The sequence below is a fragment of the Globicephala melas genome, chromosome 11 (genome assembly GCF_963455315.2).
Source record: "Globicephala melas chromosome 11, mGloMel1.2, whole genome shotgun sequence".
Classification (NCBI taxonomy): domain Eukaryota; kingdom Metazoa; phylum Chordata; class Mammalia; order Artiodactyla; family Delphinidae; genus Globicephala; species Globicephala melas.
Window position 1 is genome coordinate 100,672,358 of NC_083324.2, and position 23,506 is coordinate 100,695,863.

The window sequence follows — 23,506 nt, forward strand, 5'->3', positions numbered from 1 at the left end:
TTACATTTGAGGTACAAAATTTTATTTTAAAAAGTCCCTTAAAGATATCTTACGCTTTTTGCCTCTGAACATTGATCATGCAACCTCTTTGGAATTTAGAAGAGAGGCACAAGGGATGCATTTAGAAAAGAAATCATCCAGTCCCCTCCAGCAAGCCTGGGACTGTCTGCCCCTCCAGTTTTCCTTTTGGGCCATGTGATCCAATGCTGTGTGGCAACCAAGTAGTGAGCCTGGATATGTGTGGATAGGAAAACAGGTTCACTACTTTATAGCAGTGCTGTCTTCAACTAGGGCAGTTTTGCCCCTCCAGGGAACATCTGGAAATGTCCAGAGACATTGCTGTTTGTCACAACTAGAGATGGGAGGAGGGGGAGAAAAGCACTATTGGCATCTCACAGGGAGAGGCCAGGGTTGCCTCCAAATGCCCTACGATGCACGGGACAGCCCTCCACAACGAAGAGCTACGTGGCCCAAGATGCCAATAGTGCCAAGGTGAAGAAATTCTGCTTTACAGTACCACTGACTGGAGGAGATTTAGAATCAGAACCAACAGTACTGTTATGAACCCACCAAACACTAGGATCTGTTCTGGCAGCCAGATGGCCTTACCGCACCCTGTGTGCCTCCCTCCCGGGAGGGCTGAGCACAGTGGCACACCTGCTCTGCCGAGCAAAGGGCGGGCGGTGATGCTGGGTGGCCTGGTCACGTCAGTCTCCTAGCCCTCGAGTGCCTTCACTCCTTCTTGGTTTCAGGCGGGCTTTGAAAGGTTGAGTGCTACAGGCACAGCTAGCAGACTCGGAACCTGTCCTTTTACAGCCTAGCTCACAGAAAGAAATGAAATTATTTCTACAGTACCCTGGGATAAACTGAGGAAGCTGCTCAACACTGATCTGCCCTGAGGCTCCAGTCGTAGCCAGGGGTGAAGCGATCAATACTCCCAGCACACCTGCTCCCTCTTCAGGGCACGCAGGTTGGAAAAGTACCTGAAGTGTCAGAATGCTAGGAAAGAACCTTTGTACTCGTCAGAATTAGTAGCAATTCTGTGCAATGACAGCCTGGGAAAGTCTCCTATTTTTGTTCTCTATTTTTCCCCCCTTGTCTGTACTCCTTAAAATCGCTTCCGTTAATTTACAGAGTGAAGATAGCATATAACTCCTGAAGCCTGTAGTGACTGACACAGAATTTGATCCTGAAGTTAAGAGACCCTATAATTTTGGAATGAACTGTGGTTGTGATAGAAAAAAATCCCATTTGACGAGAATGCAGCATTTTACAGTGCTTCGGTTACAACAGGAGCCTATGTAGAGAAGACAGTGCAGAATTAGAAAGCTGATTTAGTTTATATTCTAAAATATTAATTTTTTTTTCCTTGCTCAAGCAAAACGTCAAGAAACTGAATGAACAGCATCACTGAAGGTTATGGAATAATCTGAAAGAAAATGATCTCCCTTGAATCTCTCTCCCTTTCAAAACGCTATTAGGCTTCTGTTTTGATTGGACCTTGGCCATGAATAGGTCTTCCTGTGTAGTGGGTTGTTTGCTGTAGATTTCTTTTCCCATCCTCCAGCTATGAAAGGCAGGAAATGATTTTTACGCACAGAACCCGTATCAGTGAGGAAAGAATTCTGAACCTTCTGAGGCAGCAGGCTTTCGGTGCGCTCACCGAGTGAGGAGAGGGCCTCCTGCTGCAGGAGCCCCTGTGGGCTTAGTTCTGGCTGCTGTGTGTCAGGTGATTCAGCAGGTCTAGCCTGGAACACTGGTAGAGCGCAAAGGCCAGCTTTCCCACGGTGGCCCCCTTGCTGCCTTCCCTCATCAGCCACTTTTGGAGCATCTGGTAAACCTTTTCTTTGAGTCCATCTCGCTCATAGTCGTGGTCAATTTCATCAATCTGAGATTGGGAGAAGCCCAGCTTACGGGCACAGTCTTTCCACTGCCTGCCCAGATTTTCTCTGACTGGGTCCAGGTGTTTATCAGTCAGACTAGTGGTATTATCTGCCAAATAGAAAAGAGAAGAAGGCATCAAGCTATGGCCATTTGAACGTCTAGCTTCAAAGACCTGTATAAAGTGAAGAGTCCCAGGAGACGGTGAAAAAGATAACTTCTTCATGCTATGGTTGTGGGCTCATCGGTTGATACTTTACCTGTCTGCCAGCCCATGTGGAGGAACCTCTTCCCCCGCCCCGGGAGGCGCAGGTCTGAGGCACAGCCCGAGGCTTAGAGAGCGAAACCCCCCTGGTTACTAGGCTGTTGTGTACAACCTGAGCCACAGCCCTTGTTTATATCACACGTTCCTGATGTAAAGGGGGAAGACACCATTTTTGTTCCTTTTGGGCATTTTCCACTTACATCTGGCCAGAGTTAAGGTCATTCAACTCAGGATACCCTTAACCCAAGTTTGCTTTCCTCTTACTTAATCAAGGAAACTGAGACCACCGGCTGCGAACTGGTTTCATTACACTGCCTTCCCTTGTCTTTTAATGGATGAGGTGTTTTTGGACTTATCCCTCCCCTACCCCAAGTGCTGTCCTCTTTCCTCCTACAGCCATAACCTCTCTCTTTCTACTTGTTCCTTCCTCTCAGGCCTTCGTAAAAATAATAAAATGAAGCAAAATAAAAGTATAAAACCACCAAAACACCACAAACAAACCCAATTTCTTGATCCTCGTCCGACCTCAGTAAGCTGAATATGAGAAAAAAGATACCTCATTTTCCCCAACTCCCCACAGTGCAGCTTCTGCCATCACCACTGGACGTCAGGCGTCCAAAATTCTGTCAACGCTTCGCCAGGAGAGGGACGCTGGGTTTCATCAGATTCTCAAAGGTACCCCTGTCACCCCCAAAATTAGGAACTTCGGCTCTAGATTTTAAAGACTAGCCTTCAAATGGGTTAGACCGGGGATTGTCAAACTATGGCCCATGGGCCAAATCCAGCCCGCTGCTTGTTTTTGTAAACCGTTTTATTAGAACACAGCAACGCCCATTCGTGTACATACTGTCTGTGGCTGTTACTGTACTACAGTGTTAGCTGAGTAGCTGCAACAGAGACCTCAGGACCAGTGAAGCCTAGAACATTTACTACCTGGCCCTTGATTTAAAAAAACTGCCCATCCTAGGGTTAATTAGAAAGCTGGGTTCTTAAATCACATTGCTTTGGCCTCGTGACTGCTTTTCCCAGGTTGCGTTTTGGGATTAATGTTATGAGGCTGCATGGTGGAACGCCACAAGAGAAAGTCCTCTTATTTTATTATGCATGTGCAGCTGAGGGCATAGACTTCTACCTTTTACAGAATCCCTTTGGACGAGGACCTGAGGGAGCTACTGCTGCTAGGTCTAGGTACTAATACTGATGCGATGATGATGATGGTGTGTTTAACACTTGTATATCTTATAGTGTGCCAGGCAGTGTACTAAGCTCTTTATTCATATTGACTCGTTTAACTTTCACAGCAAATCCATGAATTAGATATTCTAATTATCTCCAGAGTAAACATAAATAAGTTACAAAGCAATTACATGGAAATTACAGAGCTATTTTAGAGAGGAAAGATAGGGCACTTTCACAGAGAATAATTAGTGAAATATTAGATAAGACAGTTCAAGGTTACTATAGATGGGTCCTTCAAGGGCATCTTACCAAAGATATCTCGGTACTTAGAAGCTGGGTCTTCTTTCAAGTTCATGTACGTGCTGTCCAGTACCAATGGACTCATTCCGCCAATCTCCATAAAATTATTGTTTCCAATCTGAACGCCAGAACAGTTGTATATGCCATATTTTAAAGACTCATCTGATTAGAGAGAAACACACAGGTAAGTACATCTAGACTGAAAGCAAGAGAAAAAAGTACTATGTGGTAAAGGGGCAGGGTTTTACTCCAAATGCTTAAGTTAAATTATTTATCCTATGCCACCCTTTGAAATTTTCTTCTTTAAAAGGTGGCTGAATCATCTCACATCCATTAGGATGGCAACTATCAAAAGTATAGAAAATAATAAGTGTTGGCAAAGTTGTGGAGCAATTGGAACCCGTATGCACTGCTGGTGGAAATATAAAATGGTACAGCCACTGTGGTAACCAGTATGGTGGTTCCTCAAAAAATTAAAAATAGAATTACCATACAATCCAGCAATTCTACCGGGTATATACCCCAAAGAACTGAAAGCAGGGTCTCAATCAGATATTTATACACCCATGTTCATAGCATTATTCATAATTGCCAAAAAGTGGAAGGCACCCAAGTGTCCAACAGCGGATGAATGGATAAACAAAATGTGGTCCATCCATACAATGGAATACTATTCAGCCTTAGAAAAGAAGGAAATTCTGACACAGGCTGTAACATGGGTGGACCTTGACGACATTGTGCTCAGTGAATAACCCAGTCACAGAAGGACAAACACCATATGATTCCACTTATATGAGGTCCCTAGAGCCATCAAATTCATAGAGACAGAAAGTAGAAGGGTGGTTGCCAGGGGCTGGGAGGAAGGAGAATGGGGAGTTATTGTCTGATGGGTACAGTTTCAGTTTGGGAAGAAGAAAGAGTTCTGGAGGTGGATGGTGGTGATGGTTGCCCAACAACGTGGTTTTCATCACCAGTGGTAGTCTTTGGCCTATATGAGATAAAAAATGAAAATATCCAAGATTTATTTCTTACCTTCAGAAAACAGCAAGCAAGCGGAAGAATACAAGCAGATACCTTCACTTACATCAGAGATCAGACATAGAGGAGCTACTGAGATTCGGGTTAGAGTGGAAGATGCCTACTAGATGCAAAGACCTGTGGCCTGACACTTGTGGGCAGCTGCACTGACTTCTACCCAAACCAAGAGCCTAGGCCAGGTGGTCTGATGGAGACTTATTCCGAGAAGGCAAGGTGTGTCTGGTGGCTGAAGACCCCAAACAGCTTGTCCTTTGTTCACTTATAGTCTACAACAGAGCTAATGGCTGCTTTACTTTCAGGAAAGGTTACAAAATAGAACAGTGTGACTGAAAGGCCTGTTTACCTCTTGATGGGAAGGAGCTGAATGGAATGGTGGGTGTGTTTCCCAGTAGGTTGGTCTCAGGCACTGGAGTTTTATACAGGCTTGGCATGTGGCCTGGATTTGGCCCATCCCAAACTCCTGGACCTGCGGTTCTCAGATCCACTGGTCTTGCTCCAAAACCGAGTGATGTACACAATCCATTTCTCCAGTGTGGTAACTGGGGCTGGCTGGTTAGCCCTGCTGGTTGCTGTACCACACTACCATGATTGGTTGCACCGGAATAAGCAAGGCCTTTCAGCCCTGGGTTCTGAGCATTCTCATAAGGTCTCTGCTGTGCAAAAGGGTCATGGGAGACCCGCCGTCTCCTCTCTTCCTGTCTCCTGTCAGCCACATTCTGTCTGGGCTGCTCTTCCGTATGCCTGTCCATGCGGCTGCCATAAAGATGGTAGTTGGCCTCCTCCTGGAGTTTACTGTGCAGCAGGAGGTCCTCCTCCTCCTGCTGCTGCTGCTCTGGGGAGGGAGCGAACCAGGAGTCCTCCACAGGACCCAGCCCAAATCCCCGTGAACTGTGCAGCGAACTGGGCTGTTCTGTGGCTGAAAACAAATGAATCAGCGTCAGAAAGAGTTTCATGAAACGTTAAGAGTAAAAACCTGAGCACAGTCATGAATCTGTACCTTGGAGTAACACACTGAAAACTCTGAGAACAAAGAAAAAGCGTTTACCAGGTGCTTTTCCTCCTGTGAGTTACACAGGTAATAAGCAGCCGTCCCTGCCTGGCAGTGTGAGAGCACGAGAGAAGTTATAACCAAGCAGCAGAAAAGTGGGTGTTGTAGGAATGACCAAGGAAGAAAAGGACTTGTGTTGGAGCAGAGAAGGTGTCCCCTTGTTGTGACGCAGGGCTGGAAAATAAGAATGGCAGCAGTTCTGAGCTAAGCACTTCCGTGGATTCTTTTGTTCTTTAAAAGTCCTATAAAGAGTAGGAACACTTATTACTACAGTGATGGACGGGGCTTACAAGAAGTCAGGTGATGTGCCTCAGAACAGACAGCTGATAAGTGGCTTCAATATCCTATACTCTGCTTTCCCTTCTATTAAATGAAAAAAGTATCCCTGCTTGAATCTGAGGCCAACCTCTCTGCATGTACTCTGGACCCAGTCATCCCTGACCTTCTCAAGGACTTTGCTCCCACATAGGTTCCCGTCTTTTTCCTGAGCTGTCACTTCCTCCCTATCAGATATATTAGGCCTCTTGTGTTCAGGATACTTTATGATTTTGGTGAACATGTTGTTACCTAATATTTCAAATATATGTACCTTAACTCCGAATATATTAGAAAGTCCTTTAAGCCAGCTGTTATATTTTATAGCTTCTTCTGTTTCTCATATAGTTGTAAATAGCCTTTTAGACAGTACAGTGAGTGAATGAACAAACAAATAAGTGAATAGATTTTCAATCACAGTATAAGTTACCTGAATTTGACCTGCTTGGAGACACTGCTACGCAACCAATTTGGAGAGACTTCATTCTCTTTACAATTTCATTTTGGCCCAGATACTCTTTCTAGAATTAAGAACATAAAGACATACTTTATTAAGCAGCAGAAAATACTGGGTTGGCCAAAAAATTCCAGAAAATTGTTGTAAGGAAGAACGAATTTTTCAGAAGGTAGAAATTTCACATAGCTCTTACAAGCAGTAAATACTTCTTTAAGAAAATAAACTTTTTTCCCTAAATAGCCAAAACAATCTTAAAAAAGAACAAAGTTGGAGAGCTCACACTTCCTGATTTCAAAACTCACTACATAGCTACAGTAATCAAAACAGTGTGGTATTGGCCTAAGGAAAGACATACAGACCAATGGAATATAATGAACCCAGAAATAAACCCTTGCATATATGGCCAATTGATTTTTTATTTTTATTTTTTATTATTTATTTATTTACTTTTGCCGTACAGCATGCGGGATCCCCAACCAGAGATGGAACCCTTGCCCCCTGCAGTGGAAACACCAAGTCTTAACCACTGGACCGCCAGGGAAGTCCCTGGCCAATTGATTTTTGACAAGAGGGCCACGACCATTCAGTGGGGGAACACTGGTATCTACATGTGAAAGAATGAAGTTAGATCCTTACCTTTCAACATACACAAACATATATAAAAATTACCTCAAATGGATCAAAGACCTAAGCTTAAGAGCTAAAATTATATAAGAAGAAAACATAGGAGAAAAGCTTCATGACATTGATTTGACAATGATTTCTTGGATATAACACCAAAAGCACAGGCAACAAAATAGGTAACTGGACTACATCAAAATTAAAACCTTCTGTACATCAAAGGACACTATCAAGAGAGAGAACAGACAACCCACAGAGTAGGGAAAAATTTTTGTAAATCACATAAATATAAGGGATGAATATCCAGATTATATAAAGAATTCCTATAATTCAACAACAAAAAAGAAGCAACCCAGTTCAAAAACAGGCAAAGGACTTGAATAGATATTTCTCCAAAGAAGACATACAGATGGCCAAGAAGCACATGAAAAGATGCTCAACATCATTACTCAAAGAGAAATGCAAATCAAAACTGCCATTCATTACAATGGCTATTATCAAAACAAAACAAAACCCAGAAAATGAAAAGTGTTAGTGAGAAGGTAGAGAAATTGGAACCCTTGTAAGTTGATGGTGGGAATATAAAATGGTGTAGATATTATGGAAAACAGTTTGATGGTTCCTCAAATGTTTAATGTATAATTATCATACAATCCAGCAATTCCACACGTAGGTATATACCCCAAATAATTAAAAGCGAAGACTCAAAAAGACACTTGTATACCAATGTTCATAGCAGCATTATTCATTATAGACAAAAGGTGGAAACAACTCAAGTATCCATCAAAGATGAATGAATAATCAAAATGTGACGTATACGTACAATGGAATATTATTCAGCCTTAAAAAGGAATGAAGTTCTGATACATGCTACAAAATGGATGAACCTTGAAAACATTATGCTAGGTGAAATATGCTAGACACAAAAAGACAAATTGTATGATCCCATGTCTATGAGGCACCTAGAATAGTCACATTCATAGAGACAGAAATTAGAATAGAGGTTACCAGGGGCTGGGGAGAGGAAGGAATGGGGAGCTGTTGCTTGGGATACAGAGCTTCTGTTTGGGATAATACAAATGGAAATGGATACTGGTCGTGGTGGTACAACATTGTGAGTATACGTAATGCCACTGAATTGTATACTTAAAAACTGGTTAAGATGGTAAATTTTATGTTATGTATATTTTACTACAATTAAAAAAAAACTTCTTCCCTTATAAAAATAATAATACTCATTATAAAAGATATAGAAAATGTATAGGATTATCTTTAAATAGAAACCTACTCAAGTGAAAAAATTAACGTTTTGTATTTCCTACAAGTTTTTTCCCCTGGTCATATTTGCACTATGGTCTTAACAGAGTGCCTGCTGCATAGGTAGATGATCAAAAATATACAGAATCAACATATGAATGATTTAGGGGAGAATGACACAGGATATTAACTATGTGTACAGTTTGTAGCATTTTGTATGTTGCTTTTTACTTAACACATAGGCATTTTTACGTTATTTTAATTTTGTTTTTTTCTTTAATTGGAGTATAACTGCTTTACAATGTTGTGTTAGTTTCTGCTGTACAACGAAGTGAATCAGCTATATGTACACCTATATCCCCTCCCTCTTGGACCTCCCTCCCACCCCCCATCCCAACCATCGAGGTCGTCGCAGAGCACCAAGCTGAGCTTCCTGTGCTATACAGCAGGTTCCTACTAGCTATCTATTTTACACATGGTAGTGTATATATGTCAATCCAGATCTCCCAATTCATCCCACCCTCCCCTTCCCACCCTGTGTCCACGTCTGTTCTCTACGTCTACGTCTCTATTCCTATCCTGGAACTAGGTTCATCTGTACCATTTTTCTAGATTCCACATATAAGCGATATTATACAGTATTTGTTTTTCTCTTTCTGACTTACTTCACTCTGTCCCTAGGTCTATCCACATCTCTACAAAAGGCACTATTTCATTCCTTTTTTATGGCTGAGTGATATTCCATTGTATATATGCGCCACATCATCTTTATCCATTCATCTGTTGATGGACACTTAGGTTGCTTCCATCTCCGGGCTATTGTAAATAGAGCTGCAATGAACATTTTGGTACATGACTCTTTTTGAATTATGGTTTTCTCAGGGTCTATGCCCAGGAGTGGGATTGCTGGGTTGTATGGTAGTTCTGTTTTCAGTTTTTTAAGGAACCTCCGTACTGTTCTCCACAGTGGCTGTATCAATTTACATTCCCACCAGCAGTGCAAGAGGGTTCTTCCCTTTTCTCCACACCCTCTCCAGCATTCATTGTTTGTAGATTTTTTGATGATGGCCAGCCTGGCAATTCTTGACTATCTGACTGTGTGTGTGTGTGTGTGTATATCTTAAAATCTCTGTCTGCCTGCCTGTTTTATTTACTGCAGTCTCCCTTTCACGATTATAGCAGCACGTTGCTGTAAGACTTAAGATAACAGCTTGTTTCCTGAGTGTGTGAGGAGGGGAGGTCTCTGTTCCTCTTGGTTGGTTAGTTGGCAACAGTCTCTGACATACCTCTCTGATCTCAGGCACCAAACTCACTGCTTCAGCCCTGGGCACATGCTGCTTCCATCTGCTGCTTTGGCACAAGACGTGAGGAGGGAGGAGCCAACTTTTAAAACTGACACAACCATGGCTCCCAAATGACGACGCCTACCAACGTCCCGTGTGACCACCCACTTCTTCTACACGCTGACCCGAGACGTCTTCCTCTGTGACTTCTTGATTATCATGTTTGGGGCAGCCTTTTAAAACTTTTTTCCTGTTTTATGTCTCAACAGATATAAATAATTCTGTTGGCTTTTTATCTTTCAAGCATTCCTCAAAATGACTGACCCACCTATGGTACTTTCCATCCTGTTCCAGTAATGTTGTGCTTTTGTTTTCATATTGGTAGATATATTTTTCTCTCACTTCATTAGTTTTGACAGAGGAACGGGTCCGGTATGCTAACTTGATGATATCTGCATAAAACTGCCTATTTTGTTTTTTGTGGTTACCAAGCTAGCTTACCTCAAATCTCAGTAATAAAGTATAATGCTTTGGTTTTCATGACTGACAATATATATGCTTCAATATGTTAGCATTTTGAGCAGCTGCTATGTTACCTACCTTTAAACTCTTCACATCCTCTTCTACATGTTCTTCTAATTGATTTAAATAAAAAGGCCTAAATTTCTCTTCAATGCCTATATATAAAAAAAATAGTACTTTAAATTTCTTAAGTATTTTCTAGAATAAAATTAAAATATTACCAATCTATTATCTTTGAATTACTTACCGTAATCTGTGGGCAAAGCAGGGAAATAAAAACTTAAATGCCAAATCACTGACTTTCATAAAGAGACTAACAAGACTATTACACAGACAGAACGAAGGATAGGATATCACTGGAAACCCAGGACTCCTGCCTAATAATAGACAGTTTCTCTGGCTGCAGCACAAAGCCCTACCTAATACGAGTTAATTTCCAAATGAAAAAAGATGGGTGGACTCCTTATTTCTGTCCCTTTGGCATCTGAGTTACTATAGGGTGGAACACTCAGAATAAGGATCTGGTATAAAGTTAGAGCTGTTGGCCTTAAAAGAAAAATGTAATTTCCATTTTTGGGAAGATGGAATAGACATACTTTTCCTTATTTCTCCCATTAAGTATGACAAGAACCCCTATATGTTATATTATATATAAAACAAACATAAGGAGACTGAAAGGAGGAGAGACAAAGTCAGACTAGCTAGGGACTTTGGGATCTGAGGAAAGATATGGCAGTGAGCTTACTGGATTTTTTTTTTTTTTTTCTTTTGCTGCACAGATCTCAGACTTGGACCTGAAGAAGCTAGCAACCCAACAAAAAAGCCCAACAAAAGCCTGTTCTTAAAAAAAAAAAAAAAAAAAAACCTGTTCTTTCTGGCCAGAGGGCTAAGCAAGGGGCAGCCTAGCAAGACAGAGTGCTTAGTCCATAACCACTCTCCAGCCAAATGCCATAGAAAAATCATGACTCCATCCCCCACTCCCACCAGCAAAGACTGAGTGGGGAGTTGAGACTCCCGACCCCAGAAGACACTGACAGGGTGCTCCAACACCCTACCAGGGTGATGTCAGAGAAGGCCAAACAGGAGGCCAGAACTTTCCTTCCAGTCAGGTGGTAATAGCCCCTCTACTCCTGTGGTGTCAGTGGACAACAAGGGTAGACTGAACTTGCATCCTCACCTTGCAGTAATAAGATGCTCCTTCCCTATCCTGATGGGGAACTATCAGAAGAGGCCTTGGGTGAGTCGGGACTTTACCTCCATTGCAGTGTCCATGGAGACCATGTGGACTCCACTGAAACCCTCACCCCTGACCAGTAGTAACGAAAAGCCTCCCACTTCAGGTGTCAACAGGGCCAAGTGGGGAAACTGACTTCCTTTCACCTGGTGCTAACAAGGTGGCAGTCACCCTTTCTTTATCAAAGCCATGTCAGAAGAGGCCAGTTAAAAACAGAAGGCTTCATAGTAAGAGAGTGTACAAGTTTCAATAGAAAAATCATTCATCATACTAAGACCCAGTAAGGTCACAAACTGAATGACAAAAGACAACTAACAGATGCCAACATCAAGATGACAGAGACATTAGGATTACACATCGAAGATTTTTAAACAGCCATGATAAAAATGCTTCGAGAAGCAATTATGAACATGCTTGAAACAAATGAAAAAATAGAAAACATCAACAAAGAAACAGAAGATATGAAAGAAATTTCAGTGAAATTTTAGAACTGAAAAATAAAATAAGGCAAATAAAAAGCTCAGTGGATGAACTCTACAGCAAAATGGAGGAGAAAGAGGAAAGTCAGTGAAATGGAAGACAGAACAATAAAAATGAATGGAAATTCTAGCCAGTGCAATAAAGCAAGAAAAGGAAATAAAAACTAAACAGATCAGAAAGAAAGAAATGAAAATGTCCCTGTTTGGAAATGACATGAAAATCTAAAAAAATCTCCAAAAAAACACCTAGAACCAGTTAGTGAGTTCAACAAGGTCACAGGATATAAGATTAACATATAAAAAATCAACTCTACTTCTATATTCTAGCAATGAACAAATGGACACCTAAGTTAAAAATACAACCTACTTATAATTGCTAAAAAAAAAAGGAAATAGATATATAGGACTTGTATGTTGAAAACTATACAACACTGATAAAGAAATCAAAGACAATCTAAATAAATGGAGAGACATATTGTGTTCATGGATTAGAAGACTCAATATAGTAAAGATGTCAATTCTCCCCAAATGGATACACAGGTTTAACACAATTCCTATCTAAATCCCAGTAAGATTCTTTTTTTTAGACATAGACAAGATTTTTCTAAATTTTATATGGAAAGACAGGAACTAAAGTTAAAATAACTTTTTAAATGAAGAAAAAAGTGGGAGAAATCAGTCCATCCAATTTCAAGAACTTATGTCACTAGAGTAATTAAGACCGTAGGTACTGGAGTAGGGATAGATGCATAGATTAATGGACCAGAACAGAGAACCCAGAAATAGACCCACACAAATATCCCAACTGATTTCTGACAAAGGACAAAAAACAATGCAAGGGAAGAAGGGCAGCCTTTCAACAAATGGCGTTGGAATGAGGCAAAAAGAAAAAAAAAAAAGCAAACTTCAACCTAAGTCTCACACCTTATACAAAAATTAACTCAAAATGGATCATGGTATTTTCCCAGTAAGACATAAATTAAATAACTGGCAAGAAAAACAACCAATATTTAGTTCTGTGTTACCATTCTTATGTTAGCAATAATAAATTTTCCTTGACAACAAAAAAAAACAAACAAAAAAAACTTAACAGAGACTTAAATGTAAAACCGTAAGAATTTTAGAACAAAACAGAAAAAAAAATTTGGGATCTAACCCTGACAGTGTCCTTAGACTTGACACCAAAAGTATAATACATAAAAGGAAAAATTAATGAATGAGTCTTCATCAAAATAAAAAACTTTTGCTCTGTGAAAGACCCTACTAAAAGGATGAAAAAAACCAAGCTACGGACTGGGAGAAAATATTTGAAAACCACATGTCCAAGAAAGGAATACTATATATAGAATATATAAAGAACACTCTAAATTCAACAGTGAAAAAACAAAATCCAATTAGAAAATAGGCAAAAGACATAGAGCAACATTTTTCACCAAGGAAGATACACAGATGGCAAATAAGAACATGGAAAGACATTCACCAACATTAGCCATTACAGAAATCCAAATTAAAACCACAATGAGATATCACTACATACCTATCAGAGTGGCTAAAATTAAAAAACAGCAACACCACCAAATGCTGGTAAGGATGCAGAGAAGCTGGTGAGAATATAAAATGGTACAGCCACTCTGGAAAACAGTTGGGCAGTTTTGTTTTGCTTTGTTTTGTTGTTGTTGTTGTTGGCATGTGTGATCTTGTTTTTTGGGGTTCTTTTGGCCGTGCCACGCGGCTTGTGGGATCATAGTCCCCCGACCAGGGACTGAACCTGGGCCTTTGGCAGTGAGAGCACGGAGTCCTAACCACTGGACCGCCAGGGAATTCCCAGTTTGGCAGTTTGTTTAAAAAAAAACCCTAAACATGAACCTACCACATGACCTAGTTCTTTCACTCCGGGGTATTTTTATTCCAGAGAAACAAAGACTTATTTTCACACAAAAACCTGCAACATGAATATTTACAGCAGCTTTACTCCTATGAAAGAGCAACAGGAGGGACCCTTGTGGTGATGGAAAGGTTCTGTATCCGACTGTGTCAGTGTCAGTATCCCAGTGGTAATGCAGTCCTGTAGTCCGGCCAGATGTTATTGGGGGGGAAACGAGGCAAAGGGCGCCCGGGATATCTGTGTCATTTCTTACAACTGCATGTAAATCTACAATTACCTCAAAATAAGAATTTTAGTTTAAAAAAGTGAAAAAGGCATGAGAGAAGAAAGCAAGCCAGGATAAGATTCAGCAAATAAGAAAACAGGCAACCAAATCAATCACCCCTCTAACCCTTTGGTGGGAGTGGTAGGTAGGGCTTCAATTCTGTTTTCTCATAGCAGAAATATGAGAGCAAAATCCTTTGTAGGCTCCTACGTTCCTTCCTGCTATTTATTTTTTCCTCACCTGATTTTCTTATTTCCTCTGCCCCTTTCCTCTGACTTTCTTCTTTCCTCTGCCTCTAGGACTTTAGCAAGATCCTGGGCAACACAAGGGAATGAGAAGAGGTACACAGATGTGGGATGTCCATGTCCCTTTCCTTCTCCTTCTATTATTGGCCCAATCCAAATGACAAAATCACATTTCCAGAGATGCCAGCTTCACAAGGGAAGGGAAATGAAATAAAAGCTAAGAAATAAGAAGGCCTGTGGAAGCAACCCATTCAGCAGATGAATGGTTAGACAAAATGTGGTCTACATACCACAGAGTACCACTCGGCAGTGAAAAGGGAGGAGATTCTGACACAGGCTACAACGTGGATGAACCCTGAAGATACTGTGCACAGTGAAATAAGCCAGTCACAAAAGGACAAATACTGTGTGATTCCACTTATATGAGGTCCCGGAGTAGCCAAATTCAGAGAGACAGAAAGTAGAACGATGGGTGCCAGGGGCTGGGGGAGAGGAGGTGGGGGGGTTATTGTTTAATAGATACAGTTTCAGCTGGGGAAGATGAAAAAGTTTTGGAGACGGATCGTGGTGATGGGTGCAAACATTGTGAATGTACTTAATGTCGCTCAACTGTACACCTGAAAATGGTTAAAATGGTAAATTATGTGTCACGTATATTCTAACACAATTTTTAAAAAGTTAATTATGGGGAAAAAAACCCCACAAAGAAACAAGAGGACCTTCATGCCTTCATGCTCTGGGGAGGGATGACAACTTTTCATTGAACAAAGTGGTTGGAATCTAGAAAGTCAGTTGAAATCACAAGTGGAACTCAGTTTTCTAAAAACTCAAAGCAACTTCCTGTCGGCATCTCACTAGGAAGGTCACCACGCGGAGACCGTGCAGCCATGGAAGATGCTCACCAGCAAACGTCGGCCGATCTTCTGGATTCACCGCCCAGCACTGCTCCATGATGCTGACGGCCTCCCGCGGGCAGTGCCCAGTGATGTCCTCCACGTCCGGCCTGCTCCCAGATTTAATGCGCATTATCAGCTGCTGCTCACAGACAGCATCTATAAAACAAAGAGGAGCTTAAGCTGAGCTCTCAGGTCCTGCTCCTCTCAGGCAGGGAGGTGACAGAACTTGGACGAAGCCTCTCTGCCTAGGGGACGCTCCCAGTACAGCCGCCGCGTCCAGCAGGGGCAGAACGGCCCTGTGACAACGAGCTGATGAATTCCACTGAAGAGATGATCAAACAGCATTTTAGTTTCTGCAGATGAAAGAGAGAATTCACAGCAAAGCTGACTCCTCGTAGAGCAAATGGAATATGTGAATAAAGCCAATGCCACACTCCAGATTTTCATACAAAGACAAATACGGGACAGCGCTTGCCTTGGAGGAGCTCAGTTTAATAAGAGTGACTTAAAATGTAGAGTGATAATGGCTACTCGAGAAGTAAGTACAAAGGGTTCTGGTAACAGGACCACCACTAGAAGGTCAGAGAAGGCTTTGTTGAGTGCAGAACAATAGGCAGGAATTATCCAGGTAAAGAAGTGGGAAGGAGGATTCAGAGAGGAGGATCCAGGCTAAGAAAGCAGGATATGAATAGACTGGAAGTTGCAGAAATCATGATGCATCCCAGAAATTATGAATAGTTCAGTGTAACTGGGCATATTGACCAAAGGAAGTGAGGAAGGAATAAGGTTAGAGAGAGAAACAAAAGCCAAATCGGAAAGGACCCTGTACTCCACACTGAGGAATCTGAACTTTACCCTGAATGTCAAGGGTGCCTTGGCAGGATTTTAAACAGATGGGTGAGACGGTCTCATTCGCTTTTTAGGTCGAGCAGTTTGGCTGCAGTGTGAATGGCGGGCGGTGCGAGGAGACTGCCATAGAAACACAGAGGGTCTGACCTAGTGAGGGCCCTGTGGGGGATGGGGAGAAGCGGATGTACCTTGAATCAGATACACCTTGAGTTCACAGTTGTTGTTTTTTTGTTTTTTGTTTTTTTTCCCGGCCACGCCACATGGCTTACGGGATCTTAGTTACCCGACCAGGGATTAAACCTGGGCCTTCAGCAGTGAAAGTGAGGAGTTCTAACCACTGGACCGCCAGGGAAGTCCCGAATTCATAGGTTTTGGTGTCTGATTGGAGGTGGGAGATGAGGGGCAAGGCTGAGTATGGGATGACTAAAATTTCTGGTTGGGCAGCTCGGTTGGTGGTTGGTGATTCCATTTTCTGAACACAAGAGCAAAGCTGAATGAGCTACTAGGACAGCACGGAGGAGATGGCTTTGTTTTGGGGGGACGCTGCTTTGGGGTTCCCCTGGTATGTGGACTGGGTCTGACTAATAGACAAGTGGATATCCAGGCCAGGGCTGGAGATTTGGGAGGCGTCAGCAAAGAGGTGATCATTAAACCATGGGAGCTGATAATCACCCAGGAAGAATGGGCAGGAGAACATCCATTAGTTTAGATACTTAACAGACTGAAGAACGGCTAATCCGTTCTCCTGCACAAACCACGACTTTCTCATCTTTATATTCTCAATTCTGAGTAAAGTCCCACAGTAAGTACTGAAAAGAAACAATTTCTGAATGAATGAAGGATTAGGGGATGAATGAAAGTATGGAGTGTATGCCCTGAAAGGGTTAACCCCTCATAAGCAGAAGCCGGCAAGCCTTCCTGTCCGGCAGGAATTATGGAATGTTACAGCACCTCCCAAGCTTAGACGCGTTACCAAGGCTCCTACCTGTCCTACGATCCCTGACTCCTAAACTGAGATGACTCATTCTTTCAACAAACACTTCCTGAGCACCTACTACGTTCCAGGTACTGTATGTGTAGATACTGGGGAAACAGCAGTGAATGGAACAGATGTGGTCCTGGCCCTTGTGGAGCTTATAGTCCAGTCGGTAAGACAGACATTAAATGAACAAACAATGATACATCTTAACTGACTTCACTGAAGGCTCATATTCTGTTGAACAACTTTGATTAGTACCCAAATCCCACTCCTCTGTAACTGCCTTACTTTCATACGGCTCCTTGTTGGCAAAGACGGCCCAGAGCACTATGGCGAAGCTGAACACGTCCGACTTCTCGGAGGGCCTCGAGCTGACGTCGTTCAGGTGCTCGGGGGCCATGTAGTGGAGGGTGCCGCCGTTCTTCGTGGTGCTGTTTCCTCTCCTCTGCGCAGTAAGCTCCTCTTTCATCAGCTCACTCCACGTCTTAAGGGAGGCAAGGCCAAGGTCAGCTATCTGCAAGGGAGCAAACCCACGGGATTGTTCTGTGAAGGCTACAAGCAAATCAGATTTGCCTTCAAATCTGGAGCTTCTTCAGTAGATGTGAGGTACAGTAACATTTCCAAATGGTTGCACTAGATAAGTTTAAAACAGCTAATGCTCAGAAGTAGCAACTGTATGTCCTCAGCCATCTAGAAAATCTCCCTTACGAAATGTCTATGCGCCAGGTTCAAGCCCTGGTCCGGGAAGATCCCACATGCCGTGGAGCAACCAAGCCCGTGCACCACAACTACTGAGCCCACGTGCCTAGAGCCTGTGCTCCACAACAAGAGAAGCCACCGCAATGAGAAGCCCACACACCGCAAAGAAGAGTAGCCCCCGCTCGCCACAACTAGAGAAAGCCCGCACGCAGCAACAAAAATCAAACACAGCCAAAAAAAGAAACAAATTTATAAAAAAGGAAACAAAACAGAAATGTCTGTGTGAAATTCTGGTATCTCAATTCTTATGCAATAAAACCTGGGGGTGGGGTGAGAAAAGCAGAAGATGTTTCTGAGATGAACACAACAAAACATGTTCATTCTAATTCCTCATTTATTCTGCATATATTTTTCAACTATTTCTGAGGTTAGGAAAAAACAGGTACTTTCTTCCCAGCAGATTTGTATAGCAGATGGTACTGCATCGTCTCTTCTCCCAAACGGTGTCCAGAAGCCCAAGGATGCGAATTTCCGAGGATCCCAACACTGAGGATAAGGACTGCAGTGCTACCTGTTCTGAACCTAAGAGAAGGTGGGATGAGAAGGAGGGAAAAACAAACGAAAAAGCAAAGAAAAACTACCAGGAACAAAGAGGGAGGCGGCAGGGCAGAATGACAGAACACTACAGTTAAGACATCAGAGGTGACAGTTTCACTTTTGCCTCAAGGCATCCAAGCATTTGGGGATGATTTCTGGCACGTGATTATCTAAAATCCTCAAATTCTAACCCAGAACATAACAGATAAGTTATTAATGTAAAGAAGAACCTTCTTTTAAAGACACAGGAATAAAAACCCCCGTCCAGGACTAGAACAGAGTGTGAGAAGCAGAATCGTCTGGTGAAGGGATGCCTGTGTAAGCAGTTCCCGAGTCCTCCGCCAGACGCCACTTCCCCTTTCAGATGCTTGCGCTTGGATTCCTGCTGCCAGAGCCAACTAGATGTGATGCTCCGCCTAGTGAGTGCTTGCTCCTGAGTGAGCAAAAGAAAAACCCTTTGCCTTCTTCCTTTTACTACAGTGGAAAGAGAGTTTTCAACAGGAAACTGAGTTTGAAAAAGGAGATGACGGGACTTCCCTGGTGGTCCAGCGGGTAAGACTCCACACTCTCAATGCAGGGGGCCCAGGTTCTATCCCTCGTCGGGGAACTAAGAGCTCAAATACCTCAACTAAAGATCCCGCTCATGGCAACGAAGATCCCGCATGCCATGGGTACAGCCAAATAAGTAAATAAATAAATACTAAAAATAAAAAAGGAGATGAAAGTAAATGAATAAATAAAAAATATCAACTCCATCAAATCTGCATCTTGCTTTTCCTTCCTTGGTAGCGCTTTCCGGCACCACCATCACCAGTTACGAGCTGCGCTAGCTCTTCTTTTAGCATGTATCACGTCTGAAAATGGATTTACAGCGGACAATTACAAACTAAAATTACCCCAATCCTCCAGAAGCCTTGACTATGGTTTACCTTAATGTGAAAGTCACCATCGACGAGGATATTTTCAGGCTTGAGGTCCTTGTGTATCACACCTTCTCCGTGTAAGTAACGCATTCCTTCAATGGTCTCCATAATTATCCTTCCTTTCACAGAGAGAGGGATACTGATCTAAAACGAGTGATAGTAAGTCCGTGAATGGAAAGGTAATCAAAGAGGCCAAAGCAACCGTTTCCTTCAAGAGTAGTGGGGTCTGAACCTTAGGACAGAGAGACCAGGTTTCCTTCTATCAGGCCCTGCAGCACGGCTGTCATTGCAAAACAAGCCCCCCTTTAAGAGAGATTTCATCCCAACTGCTGAGGGTGTTCGTGCTGTGCTTTGTCAGTGTACAAATAAAACTTCCACGCCAATATGGTAATATGCAAAAATGCTACAAAATTAAGCTCCTTGAGAACGAAACTATATTATTATTATTTACTTAAGATGTGTCCTGACTACCTTGCATGGTGCCTGTAACATTTGTTGAATGAATGCATATATATACAAAAAACACAAATATTCTCAATGGCGTACTAATATGATGTGCTACTATATATTAAATATGTAAACAGTGTCATAAAAATGTATGTATGAAATAAGGTTAAGAGAAAAAAGAATACAAGGGAATGTGCTCACATTGATCAAAAACATGTAAAGATTAGGGCTTCCCTGGTGGCGCAGTGGTTGAGAGTCCGCCTGCCAATGCAGGGGATGCAGGTTCGTGGCCCGGTCCGGGAAGATCCCACATGCCGCGAAGCAGCTGGGCCCGTGAGCCATGGCCGCTGAGCCTGCGCGTCTGGAGCCTGTGCTCCGCAACGGGAGAGGCCACAACAGAGAGAGGCCCGTGTAACGCAAAAAAAAAAAAAAAAAAAAACATGTAAAGATTAATCTATGAGATGACACGATGTGGTTAAAACAATGCTAAAGTGAATTTAACATCTGTTTGGTGATTTGGCATCAGATACGTCAAGCCTTTGTAGATTCTCCGGTCACTCTCACTTAAAATTGTATTCTAGTTATATGAATATCAATGTTAATACAGACAATTTCAGTTTCTATTAAACAGTTTTGCTTAACATTGAAAAACACAAACTCTCACTCTGTGTGTGTGTGTGTGTCTGTGTCTGTGTGTATGTGTGCAGTCCCTAGTTTACAAATAGGCTGTTTCCTAAAAATTTATGTGTATGTTAGTTGCTGATAAACAGGAAAAAAATTTAAATGATGGAAGTTAGCTTCCCAAGTCAATCCCCCAAACATCTGAAGTCACAATGTGGCTGCACTACAGCATCAGTAGCCTGATCACCACATACAGAAAAAACAAAGGCCAGAGATTCTGCCTTTTTCCTTGGTATACCTCTGGACTTGGGAAAAAATTCTGAGCATGCCAAGTAGATCCCCCCTTTTCCCTCTTTTTGTTTGTCTCCCTCATATCCTCCTGAATTTCTTCTTGAGCCCCAACGGATGCACCTTATCTTAGCCTGATCCATCCCACAGAAGGTCTCTTGTCCCAAACGATTTATCTCCCAATCAAAATGCCTACTTGTTTCACAGATCATATCTTGATGGGGAAGAAGAGAAGTCTGATCAAATTACAATACAACCAGTAAGTGACTATCGTTTACCTTTGCCCGCAACTATCTGTGAGATTTGTCCGACTGAAAAAGAACTGAAGAACTGACATAGCTTCAGGCAGCTGGGGGGTGGGGAGGGGAGAAGACGGGAAGAGGGGGGAATATCTGCATAAGGACAGTGGTAGCTCCCCCGCGGGCACTCTCTACTATGCCCTCCCCAGTTCTTTGCGTTCCCCACACCAGCCAGGCTCTAGTTCCTTCACTCATGCCCCTCCCTCTGCCTGGAACGGTGACTTACTCCCCAGTTCTCTGCTTCAAACCCTCTGCTTGTCCGTCACACTCCCGCTCCAGCCTCCTTCTTCTGGAATCCCTTCCCATCCATCCCACGCTGGGGAGAGAGCCCCTCTTCTGTGTTCCCAGAGCTCGCTATGAGCGTGTCTATCAAAACAACACCACACCAGATGTTCATTTCCTGTCCCGTTACTTGTCTGTGTCACATTTGCTATTGCTTCCTGGGCAAAGAGCACAAGGCCTTGCTCTTAACAGGTATGTACACTTTTAAAACTGCTTTAAAGTTATCTGTCTTTGGTAAAAGCAATATTAACCTTCCTGTTCTAAGCCTTCCTTACCCAGTATTGTTATTCTAATGTTCTATATTTAACCTATAAGCTTCTTCAATGGCATCAAAATGCAATCACTAATATTCCATCTTCTCATACAGTCAATTATAGTGTACATCTTTTTTTTTTTGGTGGTACGCGGGGCTCTCACTGCTGTGGCCTCTCCCGTTGCGGAGCACAGGCTCTGGACGCGCAGGCTCAGCGGCCATGGCTCACGGGCCCAGCCGCTCCGCGGCATGTGGGATCCTCCCGGGCCGGGGCACGAACCCGTGTCCCCTGCATCGGCAGGCAGACTCCCAACCACTGCGCCACCAGGGAAGCCCTATAGGGTACATCTTTTAATCAATCAATATTTAATTGTAATCCATTATGCACGCACCCATCAGACCACGTGCTTCGTAAAGACAGTGCCTGCCTCTGAACTGTGGATCTGAGAGTGGCTGACAAAAGCCTCCTACCACACTGAGACCTAGAGATGACCCTCCGAGAGAGGGATGGACACCTGTCTGTAGGCACTGAGAGGAGGGCGAGCCCACCTTCTGGGCATGGAAAGTCAAGGAAGATTTAATGAGGGGCTGACTTTAGAAAATCCCGAATATCCAGCCATTCACAAAGGATTCTTGTGCACCAAGGGGCTGGCAGGGCGCGCGCTCGGGCCTGGGTACCTGGGCCTTGAGCGCGCGCATGAGGTCGCCCTTCTCCACGTACTCCATCACCAGCGAGTAGTTCCCGTCCTCCATGATGACGCCCAGCAGCTTCACCACGCGGCTGTGCCGCAGCCTGTGCCTCATCCTGCCCTCCTCCAGGAGGGCCTCGTCGTACCTGGGGGAGGAAAGGGGTTCAGGCAGACAGAGGCAGCCCCGCTCCCTTCCTGCCCCCAGAAACGCCACGGCTTGGGACTCCTTGGGGCATCCCCGCACACGCTCTGTCACCCCTTGTGCACGTGCTGGTCTCTACCAGACACAAACCACAAGCTCCGGAAGGCGAAGCGGTTGCTCGTGCACTCTACATTCCTCTCTCCCAGTGACCAGCAGCGAGTGCTCAAGAAATGTTACACGGATGAACGAATCAACGCAAAGTATCAATACATGAACAGCAGCAGCGAAATGCGGCCGGAAAAAAGGACTGTGCTGGACAGTGTAATAAAAAACGCGGTCTCTCTCATAACCACTCTGGCGAGAGCAGAGGGAAGTAAAACAATGCCACCAACTGCCTTAAAGAGAAGGTTCCTGGAACCTCTAATTCATGAACCAGCTTTTTGTTCCTGTACTTAGGGCTGGTTCTCACCAACAAGGTGAGGCAAGGGCTTCCATCCGCCTTCCCTGCTCCCTCCCATTCCCTTTCCATCAGCCCCTGCGGCCCCTGCGTTGCCCTGCGTCTTCTTCCCTTTCTCTTTGCCTCCTCTTCAGCTTTCTTCCGTTATTTACCAGCCCTGAGCTCTTCCCTAGCCGGCCTCCGAACCCTCATCAGCGATTCAAGGATGTTAATATCCACCCTTCAGGTTATCTGACATAAAGCCCAGGTGCTGACCCTTGCACCCCATCTGTCTCATTCTAAAGCCTGTGCTGCCCGTATCCACCGCCCTGACCAGTCACGTGGCCCATCTGCCTCTGCCCCCAACTCACTCGGTGCGCTTGGGGCCCGTGTACACCTTCTTCAGGACCACGAGTTCATGGGAGCTGTGTAAACACAGAGACACCTTCCCGAAGCCCCCGCTGTCCAGGTCCTCCTGCTTCAGGAATTCGGTAGAGCTCATCCTAATGTCATCCAAGGACATGTCTGCTTTCCTTCTGAAGGCTCAGAATGCCCCCAAAATACACAACTGTTTTTTTCCCCTCAGAGCTGTGCCCTGTGAAGAAAATAAGAGGACACATCAGTGCAAAAAAATCATTATTCAAAAAATGTATGTAACGTTCCACCACGCGCTTGGTGTGCCTTTATTTTTTGAAGATAGATTTATAGTCTCTAAGATGAAAGTTTTCATATTTCCAGGAATCACAGACAACCACAAATCTTTCTTCCTTAGACTTTCATTTCTAGCAACATGAAAGACTAAAAACTCTCCTGCTACAAAGGACCCGTATAC

The 23,506-nt window shown here is 43.4% G+C and overlaps 2 protein-coding genes across 3 annotated transcripts in view; both read right to left on the reverse strand.

Moving 5' to 3' along the window:
* On the reverse strand, nt 1-23,197 carry RIPK1 (receptor interacting serine/threonine kinase 1). 2 transcript variants are annotated; one of them, XM_030881538.2, is made up of 10 exons: nt 23,046-23,197; nt 22,086-22,242; nt 19,224-19,361; nt 17,287-17,512; nt 15,177-15,326; nt 10,245-10,321; nt 6,457-6,547; nt 5,007-5,579; nt 3,635-3,787; nt 1-1,992 (listed from the first exon to the last, which is right to left on the reverse strand). In XM_030881538.2, exons 1-10 carry the CDS (start codon nt 23,195-23,197, stop codon nt 1,706-1,708), a joined length of 2,004 nt encoding a protein of 667 aa, XP_030737398.1. In that variant the 3' UTR covers nt 1-1,705. The 2 variants fall into 2 exon arrangements, with proteins under 2 accessions (XP_030737398.1, XP_060163424.1); XM_060307441.1 differs by lacking the exon at nt 19,224-19,361.
* Nucleotides 23,133-23,506, reverse strand: part of NQO2 (N-ribosyldihydronicotinamide:quinone dehydrogenase 2) — a 33,139-nt gene continuing 32,765 nt past the window's right edge. Inside the window, exon 8 of the transcript XR_009565714.2 lies at nt 23,133-23,269. The gene's annotated coding sequence lies outside the window, so the exon portion shown is untranslated. The remainder of the gene's footprint in view (nt 23,270-23,506) is intronic.